The sequence below is a fragment of the Ailuropoda melanoleuca genome, chromosome 1, assembly GCF_002007445.2.
Source record: "Ailuropoda melanoleuca isolate Jingjing chromosome 1, ASM200744v2, whole genome shotgun sequence".
Classification (NCBI taxonomy): Eukaryota; Metazoa; Chordata; class Mammalia; order Carnivora; family Ursidae; genus Ailuropoda; species Ailuropoda melanoleuca.
The window spans coordinates 198,732,891-198,746,453 of NC_048218.1; the positions used below are offsets into that span (position 1 = coordinate 198,732,891).

Sequence of the window (13,563 nt, forward strand, 5' to 3'; positions counted from 1 at the left end):
AGGAACTGTGGGCAGCTGCTATACACATTAAAAAGAAGCTCAAAATAAGACATTCAGTGATAGAACAAAGGCCATCCAAGGGGAAGAAGTCTTTACGGGACCCCAGAGATGGCCAATAACTGGGGTCAGGTCCCCGCTCAGGTGCTGCGGCTCCTGCCCGAGAGGAAAACCAGCCAAAATGAACAGTTGTGTTCTCTAGCGGGGGAGGAAAGTCTATAAAGTGAGCCAAAACAGGTCCTTTCCTGGACCTAAACCCAATCAAGAATGCGTCACGTGAGACCATGTAGCGAGGATGCTTTGGGTGACAAAGTGAACAGCCTCTTCAACACCCAAATGCTCCGATCGACTCTCTAAGTGACGCTGCAGAAACTTCAGAAACAGCACCACGTAGAAGGCGGCCAGCAAAGGCACGGCCCCGGGAAACCAGCAGCGGGAGATCTCCCTCAAAGGCGGGACAGAAACGAGGGAATTGGGATGAACTGGCTGACTCCCTCCTCAAGTCACACAGCACGCCAGTGCTGCATAATCACAGAACAAATTTAGACGGAAAGTTGAGACAGTCTCCCACCCCCGGCCCTCGCCGGCTCTGTGACCTCGGGTAAGCGCTGTGCTGCTCTGTGCTTCTGTTTCCCGGGTGTTCAGTGGGCACACAATGCCTGCTCGCCCACCCCACGTGAGTGGTGAGAAACAGTGGGACAGAACTTCCAAGAAGCCGCACACCCTAAGTCGTGTGTCATGTAACGTATGAGGTGAAAGCAAGCAGGACAGCCCTTGCAGGCAAATGGCCAGCGTCCAGCCCACTCGGCTCCTGGCCAGCCGCGGTCTCCTGGGCCTCACCCTCCACCACACCTCCTCCGTTGGAATTTTTTTTTTCTCTGTTGGAATTTTTAATCACATCAGCTCTGCTGACTTCTGTTATCAAACAACAGAAAGGAGAGAGCCAAGCCCTCATTATACACAGCCAGACGAGAGGCCAATTCGCTTCAGCCCAGGTGAAAGATTTGGGGTGAATACAGAATGCGAATTTTATTTATTTTATTCTACTTTATTATTTTAATCTCAGAAAAGTGCGCTGGCTTTTCCTAGGCACTGACGCACCTTGACTGATAACCATTATCCACAAAAAACCCCCCCGAATGGCCCCTGTGGAAGACATACCAACTCTTGTTGAAGTGTTATCCATGTGAATCTAGGATTCCACGCAATATAATTCAGCAGCTTTTTCTGGCCTTGGATATGGCCTGGCCTAGCCAGACAGGAGGCCCGACCGTGTGCAGAAGGGAAAGCCCTATTTTCTGGCTTCTAGGGTGCTTGGATCCAGGTCCAAGAAATTTCCAGTAAAGATGAAAAAGAAGAGGATGTCAGGGTATAGCCTCATTTGACCCCTTTAGAACCGAGGCTGCAGACATCAGAGCCCCCCACCAGCTTGCTCTGATTTGAGCACTGTGTTTCGCTACCAGCTCTAAGCACATATTAATTGCATTGGTAGCTTAGCATCTGAATGGGGGTCCCCCAGTCCTGGCCTCTCTTGTTACATTAAAGGCTCCTGACAGAGTGATGAAGGCTGCCAGGAGCCTCCGGTTGCTCTTAATTTCTTTTATAAGCAAGAACAGAATATAATGGTAATTAGCATAATGATTTTATCTCCTCTAAGATATGTAGGAAAATCTAGTCCTACAATTTGAAATAAAAGCCAGCATAGATAATTTTTAATTTTTAAAGTAATTATCTGTATTATGAAAATAATAGGCTTATACTTAAAAAAAATACAAAAACCAAAAAAACCTAAACAATACAGAAGGATACAAAGAAAAAGTTGGCACATCTGGTCCCCTGCCATCCTCCACCCCTGTCCCATCCCTTAGAAGAAATCATGGTGGAAGTTCTGGTATTCTTCCAGAAATTTTATATTTGTGTGCAAACATCTATAGCCTGGCCCTTAAAAATACAGCATAAGGGGCGCCTGGGTGGCACAGCAGTTAAGCGTCTGCCTTCGGCTCAGGGCGTGATCCCGGCATTATGGGATCGAGCCCCACATCAGGCTCCTCCGCTATGAGCATGCTTCTTCCTCTCCCACTCCCCCTGCTTGTGTTCCCTCTCTCGCTGGCTGTCTCTATCTCTGTCGAATAAATAAATAAAATCTTTAAAAAAAAATACAGCATAAAAGGGATTGTGCGGTGGCATTTGGTAAACAATCTGACCAGAAGTTTTGCCCTCTAGAAGTCATCCATAGTGACGCAGACAATGAATGGAGATCAGATGTTCAAACCCAAATTTCCTTTAGGTAAAGCGAGGGGGTGGGCGAGAGCCATTTAAAGAGGCTTACCCATGGACGGAAGATGAGGGCAGTGTGGCCAGGGCACTAACCCTGCAAGCCCCCCACAGGAAGATGCCCCTCAAATGTACCAGTGCTCCACCAATCAGGCCTAAGAGAAGCTCTTCAGGCTTGATGGATGAAGGCATATTCACTGAGGCCCAAAGGAATCTAAAGAGCTTGGAGGCTGCAGGGTTGTGGGCAGTAGAAGGTTAGGGGAGAGGGGTAGAAACCATCCCGGTCACCCCTGCAAGGGGGCTGGGCCTCCTGTCCCCCTACCCCCCATTCCACATTTCAGGCTCAGACCCCACTTGCCCCAGCGCACCACCGGCAAGCTCTCCTGGCTGCTGTGTGTCAAGGCAGGGGTGACCAACATGTCCCCACAGGTTCACGCGGGAGACAGCGCGGGACTGTGAGGTGCGGGGTCAGCGCATCCCCGCGGGCACTGTGGTGGAGGTGGCCGTGGGCGCCCTGCACCACGACCCTGAGTACTGGCCACAACCCGAGACCTTCAACCCGGAGAGGTGAGCTCAGTCCCTTCAAATGGGCCCCGGAGGGACTCCAGTGTCAGGCGCTTGGAGATGGCCAAGGGGAGACAAAAATTTAGTAAAGTCGTCCCCAAACAGTCAAAAGTCATGGCAATTAAACACTTAAGAGACATAATTTCCAAAGGAAATAATTGTATCATTTTTAAAAGCCCCGAACAGAATCGAGAGATTTCACATTTCAGCAGCCCTGTGTGCCAGTAACAGGGCAATTTCCAACGGGTATCCTCTGTTCAAGCCAAGAAACTGGACGCAGGATATCTCAGGTGTACACTATGATGTAACAAAACATCATTTCCTTTCTTAAAAATAGGAGCTTGTTCCAAAACAAGAGCAATCACTGAAATTTCTCCCCGAATTCATGAGATCCAGCTGTGCTAACAAGGTACACCTGGATCCCCACTCCTGTCCCCTACATGGCTTTGGTCCCTTGTCTAAATTTCCCCTTGGATCCCCCCTGGATCCCTAAAGGATCCCTCCAAGGGATTTGGTCCTTTGTCTACATTTCATTTCGAGGCTCCCAGGCTGAAAATGTCTGAGCAGGCATCCACACCCTCCTCGTCCAAATCGATCGATGTCCCTTCCTGATGTGATCTGGCAATGGGGAGGGCTGGGCAGACAGCCACCATTTCCACCTTTAGGAATTTCAAGTTCCTGTGGAAAGAGGCCCCAAGCCTTCCACCCTGCCCTTGGGAGCCGTGGGGAGCGGGACCTGGATAAGTAACATCCCAAGAAACACAGTGAATATCAGTGGAAGTGAGCTGGCTATTACAAAACCGTGGTGGACACCCAGCTCTACCGCCCCAGGGCACAGGTGGCAAATGCTATGTGACCGCAGGTGGGAGGATTCCTGCAGCGGTTCAAATACAAAAAGCCCCCAGTGGTTCCAGTTTCACCGCTAGAACCAGGGAGGCAAGTGTGGGCAGGGGACATGGCCGCCCCGTGTGGCCTCCCCGGATAAACCGGCAGGACGTGGCCTCCAGGGAGGGCTGGTGCCCAGGGAGTCCGCTTCGGAAGCGGGTGACAGCAGGTGTCCTCCTCTGGCTGAGGGGGAATTTGGAGCCACAGGCCCAGGTGAGGGCTGTGGTTTCCAAGACTTTTATCCTGGTGGATCCTAGGGAACCCTCAGATTCATTAACAACACCATCAATTCTTAAGGAGAGAGCGGGAGGGCCAAGGGGGCCTTCCAGGTGATCCTTTTCATCAGCAGTGCCGCTAGGGTTTTGCGGACCGAGGGGAAGACAGGATGGAAGCTCGGGGATCAGCCGCTACCAGCCCCAGGGCCCGAGGGAGGCAGCCCCGGGAAAACAAGGTTCTGTTGACGCGGTGGGGTTCAGGCCCACGTGCTAGGAGCGTGGCCCCAGATGAAGGGCTCTCTGGGCCACAGCGGGCGGCTGACGAGGCCCCGGGAAGGCAGGCGGGTGTCCCGGGCCCACCCTGACTGCTCGGCCCCCGCAGGTTCAAGGCCGAGGCGCGGCGACGACAACGTCCCTTCACCTACCTGCCGTTCGGGGCGGGCCCCCGGAGCTGCCTCGGGGTGCGGCTGGGGCTGCTGGAGGTCAAGCTGACGCTGCTGCACGTCCTGCGTCGGTTCCGGTTCGAGGCCTGCGCGGAGACGCAGGTGAGCGCGCTGCTCCGGGCGTGGGGGGAGGGGAGGGTCCTCCGTGGAAGGGAGTTGATAATAGTCACACCTTCTCCCTGTTCCTGGTGTGTGAGGATTAAATGGGTCCACAGAAGTGCTCAGGTACGCGCCTGGCACAGAACCCGAGTCTGCATTCCTATTACGAGGGACCTTCTCTGTTCTGTGAGGCTGCGCCCGCGAGGCTGCAGCTCCTCCTTCTGCAGCGAAGAGAACCCAGGATCCCCCAGAGCAGTTTGTATGATTAGCATTCTTCAGGTGAGGAGCAAAATAAAGCTCGGAGAGGTTAAGTCACTTGCCTGAGGCACGCCCTTGACTGCAGGCTCTGTGCGGGCAGGAACCGAGCCGGTCTTACAGCCGAAGTCTCCAGCACCAGGCACTGCGCATGTGCTCGCACATTCACTGAATCAATGTTAATGAGCAAATGAACGACTAGCCCGGCAGTGAAGAAACCGGCTTCAACCAGATCTGGCGCCCCGTCCCACAGGCTCCCTACTTCCTCTACCTCTAGCTGCCTCTGCAGTGTCTGCTGTTCCCTACACAGCCTGAACCTCGTGCCCCTGTTCAGAATCCCTCTGAGGGCTGGACAGGAGCGCGAATGGGGACAGATACTAAGTTCGCCGTGATGAATGGACAACTTCTGGAGTCAGAGAGTGGCATGGCCTCTGACAAACAGGGAGAGTGGGTTCAAGGCTGGAGAGAGGGAGGGGCAAATTGGGAACATAGAGCCAAACCAACAGAGAGAAGAGCAGGCCCCCCAAATGACTTAGGTGTTCCGTGTGTTCGGGACTTCTTTTGGGGTTTGTCTCATTTACCCTTAATCTTGACAAACGGTACAGCAGCCATTGTCCCAAAACACTGCTTATGCCTGGCATTCCCCAGCTCAAGTACTAGTCATGAGTCCCCAAGACTGCTGGATCTACGAAGAGCTCATCTGAGCCCACGTTGTGTCCCTGCCCCAACTTGCCACTCTGAGAGGGTTCTACCCACTCCTCCCCAGCTAGAATGCCATCCTGCCCCCCAGTTCCCTGCCCCCAGCCTAATCCCATCTTCCAAATCCTTTGGTGTTCTCTCAAATCCCAAAGTGGCCCCTTGAGAAGTCCGGCTCACAAGGCTTCTCCCATTCCTAGCCCCACCTCCTGTGTCCACTCCTCCAGGATCCCCTCCTTGACTTTGCTAGCTCCAACTGATCTCCTTTATGGAAGTCCAATGGTGTTTCCTGTTTGTCTAGACCAGTGATAAATACAGTAGCTGCTAGCCACATGTGGCTATGTAAATTTTAATAACCAAATGAAAAACTGCCCCTCATTTGCACTAAGCATATTTCTAATGCTCAGTTGCCACACGTGTTACTGGCTACCATACGAGACAGCGCGAGTTTAGTTCATCTTATTTCTTGGTCATGTACCTTGTCTCCCATCTGAACTATAACCCCCAAAGACATCTGAAAAGCCCCACCAAGGCCCCAACTTAAGGTCTGGTGATTCTTCTTTCCCTTAAAGCGTTCCTTCACATTAGCCATTGAACCATCATTTTACACAGGGCTCAAGGGGACACCCTGCTTCTTGAGTAATTCTTTGGCTTTTCTTCCAAGTCCCCAGTCCACCATCAATCTGCCTTGTCAGTAGGACATGAGGAAAGCTTTCTGAATGGCAGTGAGGCTAGACCACAGCACACATGAGCAGGGGATAGTATGAAGCCACTCTCCCAAAGCCCCTTGGAAAGGGAGGGGGCTGCTCAGTTACCGCCAGGGCACCGGGGAGTAAGATGGGGGGAGGGGAGGGAGTTTGAGGCTCGGCTCTTCACTTTCCAGTCATGTGACCTTGGACGAGTCACTTGGCATCTTTGAACCTCAGTTTCTTCATTTGCAAAGTGAGCCGCTACTACCTCTTATGCAGGCTTCTTGGGAGGATAAATACCTTAGGCAGCTGCGGTATTTTATTAACATGGGAAAGAGGGTCAGGCTCCAGTGTGCTGCTGGGGCCCCAGTGCCCAGTGTCGCCGAGACACAGCTTTGCTGGCTTCTCAAGGCTGTGCTAGGGAGGCTGCTTTGCTCACTCAGCCCTGCTGTCTCTCATTTCCACAACCCCGCTTCAGGCCCAGTTCCAAAGAAGTTTCCCTGTAGATGCGGTTTGCTGTAACCAGTCTCTTCCTCTCTCTTTTAGGTACCATTGCCGCTAGAATCCAAATCCGCCCTAGGTCCAAAGAGTGGCATCTACATCAAGATTGTCTCCCGCTGACAGTGTTATGAGGACACTCCCAGATTCAAAGAAAACCTCCCTGTGGAAATTCAGATTTGGGGGAAACATCACTGAAGCAATTGAAAGGGTGCCTGACATGCAAGTATATAAGAGGTCTTTCCATAACTTCTCCTAAATGCTTAATAAATGTTTGTTGCACTTAGTTGTGACTTTGCTGATGATGTATGAACCACTGAGCCACCTCTCTCAATCAGGGTTTGCTGATAAATAAGCAAAAATGTAATTTTGTCAAAATGTCTGAGAACTCGGGGTTTTGAAGGAAGTCCTGGCCTCAGGATGGAAGGATTCTATAGGGCAGAAGACACGGGGACACTCAGGTGAGCTGCCCTGACAGCACCAGCACATGGGCCTCTTCAGCTTCTGGTGCACTTGGGGCATTTGACTTAAAACATGACATTTATCGGAAGCCCAGCTTCAACAGTGGCTCAAAAGCTTTCTTATGCTTTGATTTTCCTAGGTAGGATAATACTACCTTTATAAGGTTTTAATGCACAGAACAGTGAGAGAGACTGAAATGTACTAGGCATTGGACCTCCTCTTAATTTTGATCAAAGAGTCAAAACAGAGAAGTGAATTTATTAAAACTATCGTGTTGCTGAGAAGTTGAAATTCAACAAAGAGCTCTTCAAGTTGAATCTCGCATCTGCCACCAGCCACGTGTGGTGGTGGCTGCTGCTCTTTCCACGTCCCTGCGCCTCTGTGTCCTCATCTGTAAAGCAGGGCAGCTGGCCTAGATCAAAGCCCCCTCCTCTATGCACCATCTGAGCAGCATGAAGGGGCTGAATGTCCTATAGATAGCATTCCCAGCAGGAGTCTGTAAGCATGGCTACCCAGACGCTGACCCGCCTTTAGGCTGTTTCAGGAGAGCTGGCACGAGAGGTTTCCATGTACCAGTGGCTGTGGGTGCTGCCTCTCCCACTCCAGCCCAGAAGACCCCATGCTTCCCCCACAGTCCTTCCCTGGACAGCCCTCTTCTCACTTTCAGGCTTCCCCAGAGACAGGCAGGCAGCCTCATCCCCCAGCGCTGTCCCAGCCCTAGGAGCTGCCAGGCCAGTCCATCACACAGCTCTCTCTGCACCCTTGCTGCCACCACTGCTCCTCTCTGGGCCCCAGCCCCTTCCAGATGTCTGGCCTTGGGGCTCTGACTCACTGGAGAAAGCCACACATTCCCATTCCTGGTGACCCATCTGGCCTTCCTGACTGTCCTACCCATCTCCCAGCCTCTGACCCTCTACAGCCATTACAGAGCCTCATCCTGCAGCAGGGCCCCTCACCTTCTCTGTCCAGCTGCTTACATCTACAGACACAACAGTGAGGCTTCCTAATGTTCTAGAATTGCTAGACTCGACCCTTCCAATGTTTTGACCCACAATCCCTAGTTCTCCTGAAACCCCATCATCATGTGCAACACCAGCTACCACGGGGCAGGAGATGGCACAGACCGGGCCCTCCACAGGACCCTTTAGCTGGATCCCAGCCAGGTCCTCATGACTAGTCAGTCACGCACACTTGCCCTGGGTCCCACCACCTCTTTGCACCAAATTACTGTCATTTTGACTTCTTCCCATCACAGTGCTCAGCCCCTCCCCCACCCCACAACCTGGTCACACGGACCCCATCCCTCTCTCAAATTTTAGTCTAAGTAGGTGTTCTTCCTGGCTTACTTTCTGAAAGGTGAGCAAATCCAGGATCCCTGCAGTCTTCGTAGCTCAACTGCCTTTTCTGAAGCACGTGATCACCTCCCACACCAGGTTTCTGCAGCCATTCATCCCAGCCACACACCCCAGTGGACTATCCCTGCCGCCCACCACCAGCTCCCAGCAGCCAGGTAGTTAATGGGCACAGGATCATTTACATTTAAGACTTAGCAGGCAAGCACCTGATTTAATGGGTCTCCCTGACACCCCTCTGCCTCCCCCCCCGACACTGTAGTAGGACCATGACTCAATCAAAAAGTAATGAATAAAATTTCAGCGTCAGTCAGGGTAGGGGGAAATATTTTGGGGGATCTGAAAATCATACCATTTACAACCAGGTGACTAGCCCTGCAGATGGGTAAGGTAGTACTGCTGTTGCTACATTGTTCTGGTCATAGAATTCAGTCCTTCTCTGCCTTCATAAGCCAACCTGTGTAAGGTTCCAGCGCATTCCCTACCACTGTTCCAAAGATGGAAAAACTCAACAGCCTTGGATCTGAGAACTTGAGGATGGAGGCATCCTGTGGAGTGGACACACTGTATCAGGAAGGTGGGGGAATGGGCAAGAACAGTGTAGGGGAAGAGGAGCCCATTACTGAGGACTGAACCCGAAGAGCAAAAGGGACAGCCACCTCATGACATGGAGCTGCCCTGCCCGCCCCTCCACCCCCTCAGAGCAGAGCCAGCCAGTGCCCAGCAGAGACTCCCATCGACTACTGCGTGGGCAAGACACACTCAGAACGCACCCACCCCTCCATGTCCACAACACTCTGCTCAGTAGTCAACCTGGGTTTTGTGGAACTTGAAATTTATAGCAGTTGGGGGAAAGAAAAAAAATACAAATATATATAACCTTGGTGAACTGAATGGAGATGTAAGACCATGTGGCCATATAGTTAGGGCCCCTCTTAGGGTTGTGGAAAAAGCCCCAGCAAGTGAGAGGCCCTGAACCTACAGGTTCATCAGCGTCAGGGTAAGTCCACACACAGCCCCCAAGGCCAGGAATGGGGCCTCTTTTATATCCTGACACCCAGAAAAGTGCCTGTACCCAGCAGGTGCTCGATAAATAGACACTGAAGAATGAGTTTTGGTTGTCGCCCACTTCAGATAAATATTCTTTTATTTCCATACTCCATTGTGACATTTGCAGCACAGGTATACTAATCTCACAGCAACAGAAAACCCACATTCAGAGGGTGTCCAGTGTGCTCAGATGTGGGAATGGGCCTTCGTGGGCGGAGCCCGGGGACCCTTGGGGACAGCCACTCATCCCTGTCACCTTCCACTGAGTGATGCGGACCCCGCCAGGACAAAGGGAAACTTACAGGGCCCCAGTGATGCCACACAGTAGTGACTTGCTCTAACACCATGGTAGATGGGCCAAGTCCAAGGCCAGAAGCCCAGGAGAAGAGGAGGTGCCCGATTAGAGCCAGAGAAACAGACAGGGGCTGCCTCCCATACTGACAGCTACTGTGTCGCTTTGACAAAAAATTATACAAGATGCCACGGGGACCCTGAAAAACCAAAGGACTCACTGCAGAGAGAGAAATGTAAATTTAAAATCAATCCATAAAATAGTATCTAGAAACTGTGTCTGGTGCCAATCAGCCGCAAAGTCAACAAAGAGTGTAAATAATAAAACTTCCAACACACTAGTAAAAGGCAGAACAGGCCCACCCATAGTCACATCTGGTTAGTCTACTAATGATCCCAAAAGTGCCTTAAAACCGAAAACCATTATCAGTTAGAGATTAAGACTGTAACTTCATCAGGAAGTCAATGTTATATGAACAGTTCATTAAAAGTTTTTGTTAAAAATCAAAACAAAACAAAACAAAAAACCCTTTCCATATAGCTACCCCAAGGAAGACACGCCTGAAAGGCATTAAAAACACCGTCGCAGGCTCACTGCCGGCCGCCAAAGAAAGATGCCAAGGAGAAGAGCGTGGAGGCCCCTGCTGTGGGCTTGGCGGAGCTGGTATACTGGATGACATATTCTGGGTAGACCTGGTGCTTCTCGAAGACCACGAAGATGGAGGGGTCGGACATGCTGTTCACGCAGCTGTCGTAGAAGACGCTGCCAAGGCCCTCCTTGGCCGGGGGGCGGACGAAGGAGGCGTTGCCTCGGATGAACTCCCCCACCAGCACCCGGGCCAGGAACATCGTGTGGGACTTGGTGTCAGATTTGCAGTAGTGGTGAGAATACGCGGCGTCTCGGGCAAAGTAGCTCCCTGCAAGGACACACATGAGCTCAGCTGGGTGCCGGGAGTGGGGGACAGCCCGCAGCCTGGAAGGGGAGGCTCGGGTGTCCTGTCAACCCGGCGACGCCCCTGCCTCCCTGTCCTCCCTCTTCTCCCATTTCTCCAGCCTCTTCCCTCATGAAGGGCATCAGAGGTGTCACCAAACTCTGAGACAGAAAACTCAAGTTCTGACTCAGTCCCTCAAATCCTAAAGGTCCGCTGGGCACATCACTACCTAGCCCCCAAACCTCAGCTTCCTTCCTAAATGGGGCTGTCATGCCAGCCTCGTAGGGTTGGTGCAGGAAGGGAACAAGATCCCAAACACAGAGCACTGTAGCCACCGGGAGCCCAGCATAGAGAATTCGGAAGCTCGCCGAATGAGACCCATCCCAGAGGCTGCCACACACACATTCGGAAATACGACCCACCACTGGCTTCCATCCAGCCTGCCCCCACAGCTGTTGCCACACCTGATTAAGGCTGATTGATGGACAAGTGATGGAGTCGGAAGAGGGGCTGCTGACTACAGCATCACATCGTATGACAGGTTTCAACTTAGCAACCATGTCATGGTTACAGCAAAGAATGTCCTTGTTCTTAGGAGGCATTCAAGGGGGAAAGTGCATGACACATGCCACCTACTTGCAAATGGGTCTGAAGAAATAAAGCCAATGTGGCAAAAGGTTAAAGCTGATGAATCTAGGTAAAATTTATGCAGGAGTTTTTATTCTTGAGACTTCCTTGTGAGCTTGAAATTATTTCCAAATAAAGCTTAAAAATAACACAGGAAAACAGCTAACCCCCATTCCAGCTGGAATAGCATGTACACAAGCATAGCTGAAGTGTTCAGATCCCCATTCTAATGATCATGCAGACACAGTCCGGGGCTGGACTCGGGGTTGGAAAGGCACCTGCTCTCCTCCCCCAACTCATGCTCACCATCTCCAGGCCTCCACTCTTCAGGGACACAAAGCCCAGCTTGAGCAGGGCTGCTCCTGCTGGAACCTTGGGTGAGGCTCCTGGATGCACACAGAGGAGAGTAAGGGTGCCACCAGCTGGGCACCACCCCCTCAGAGGGCCAGGGGTCCATAACTCACTGAGTGTGACCCAGCTCATCAACTCGCACCAGTTTCCCCCACGCCCTCTATCAATTTGCTTTAAAAGGGCTTCCCAGGTCCTGGGCCGAAAGCCAATGGGGCCACCTTTGCCCTTACCCTTGCCGTAGGAAGTACCGTGAAGACCACAGACCCGCCAGTCAAAGTTCTGCTGGCAGATGGCATCAACGAAATTTGCACTGGTGCCGTGGAACAGCTGCCTCTCATCGACCACTTTCCCTCCGTTTCTCTTCTGCATCTGCCCTTTTTGCCTAGAATCATGGGACAGGAGGCAGAGGGTGCTTGTTGCCAAATATAGGCCACTTGACCCAAGAAAACACATTTTATTAGAAGCATCATAAGTCCAGGCCCGTAAGACCAGGGGGAACAGTGGAACCCAAGTGAAAGGCACAAGGGAAGCCTTTGCCTCCACAGCTCAAGTCCTCTTCAGGTTCTTGAACTCCCAAAGCAGACCAGACCCATTTCTTCCTCATCACCTTGCTTCCCCCTGGAGCTTAGAGCTAGGGAAGCTGGAAGCTGGAGGATGCTCGTCAGTGGGGGGCCATCCCTTCCTCCTAAGTTACCCTGATTTTACCACTGGTCCCAGAGTACAGATGACACTGCTCCAACTCCCTCCTCTGGGAACAGGTCAGCAGGACCACAGGCCCACCTTGGTGACCTGCTGCAGAGCTCCTCCCTACAAGGACAAGTCGCTGAGTACCCAAGAATATGCTCGTCCTCAGGCACAAAAGTGAGGCTGGGCTCCCTGGCTGTCAGGACAACAGCTCTACACTCCTCTGGGCGTGAGTGGCTTATACGGACCAGTCCCACTGCTCTTCAGGCAAGGAGGCAGAAGGCACCAGCGCAAGTGCTGGCTCTGTCACTAGTAGGGCAGCTTGAGTCCCTCAGCTCTGAGGGACATGCCAACACTAAGCTATAAAGATGGAGAGATGAGGAAAGCAGGCACACAGCTCCTGGTGTCACCAGCACTAGGCAAGCAGTGGCTGCCATCTCAGAGTGTCCCTGAAACCCAGGACACATTTGGCAAGCAGCTAGCCTCCCATGTATGTACTGGAGGGGACAGTCAGAAGCCCAGCAAGGGCGGGCCCCTCACGTACCACTGGTAGACTTCCCAGAGGGCCAGATTCTGGACTCGCTCAATCTTCTGAACAAAGTAGAAAGGCAGAGTGCGGTTAAAGAGGTTCCAGACCTTTTGATACTCGTCTGATGTAGAACTGAGGGTAATCTTCTGCAGGGAGCAAATATTTTTTCTCTGTTATCCTCAAAGTGTAAAATATAGATCAGTCCCTTCCCAAGGCTGCTCATAAAATGCTAGAACTGCAAGCGAGCCTGGACAGTGATCACCACTCTCCCTTCGCCCACAGGTGTAGTCCCTCCAGCCGTGGGGTGTATGCAGTTTGTGGTCACTTCCCTTTTGTTCACTGTGAAACCCTCCTAAAGGATAGGCACATGATGCTCCCATAAGCACCACTCAGGGTATCCCCAGGACGTCCCCGCTCCTGCTCTGTACCCACACAGGGCAGACTACACAGTCTACAGGACTAGAGTTGGTGTCGATAAATGTGGCGTGCACACGTTTGGCAGAGGGGGGGCCAACCCTGTTAAGGCAGGTTCGGGCTCACGGGCAGCAATGCACAGGAGCGCTCCACACTGCAAAGGGAGGAGTCAGGCTGGCAGCCGGGTGCACATCAACTCAGGAGACTTGCAGGGATGGTGCCTGGCTGCGGCGTCCTCCCAGCCCAGCCCAGCCCA

General features: G+C 52.3%; 2 protein-coding genes across 5 annotated transcripts in view; one reads left to right on the top strand and one right to left on the bottom strand.

The window, feature by feature from the left end:
- The window catches only part of TBXAS1 (thromboxane A synthase 1), a 161,545-nt gene extending 154,644 nt beyond the window's left edge, over window positions 1-6,901 (top strand). For 3 of the 4 annotated variants that reach the window (XM_002914194.4, XM_034637962.1, XM_034637966.1), the window contains 3 exons: window positions 2,701-2,838; window positions 4,318-4,480; window positions 6,664-6,901. In XM_002914194.4, the coding sequence (XP_002914240.1) occupies window positions 2,701-2,838; window positions 4,318-4,480; window positions 6,664-6,738 (376 nt within the window). In that variant the 3' untranslated portion in view covers window positions 6,739-6,901. The remainder of the gene's footprint in view (window positions 1-2,700; window positions 2,839-4,317; window positions 4,481-6,663) is intronic. The other variant, XM_034637958.1, reaches the window with a different exon arrangement.
- A 2,657-nt stretch (window positions 6,902-9,558) lies between these two features.
- PARP12 (poly(ADP-ribose) polymerase family member 12) overlaps window positions 9,559-13,563 on the bottom strand; it is a 39,070-nt gene continuing 35,065 nt past the window's right edge. Inside the window, exons 11-13 of the mRNA XM_034647143.1 lie at window positions 12,909-13,039; window positions 11,911-12,062; window positions 9,559-10,687 (exon numbers count right to left, since the gene is read on the bottom strand). Of these exons, the coding sequence (XP_034503034.1) occupies window positions 10,362-10,687; window positions 11,911-12,062; window positions 12,909-13,039 (609 nt within the window). The 3' untranslated portion in view covers window positions 9,559-10,361. The remainder of the gene's footprint in view (window positions 10,688-11,910; window positions 12,063-12,908; window positions 13,040-13,563) is intronic.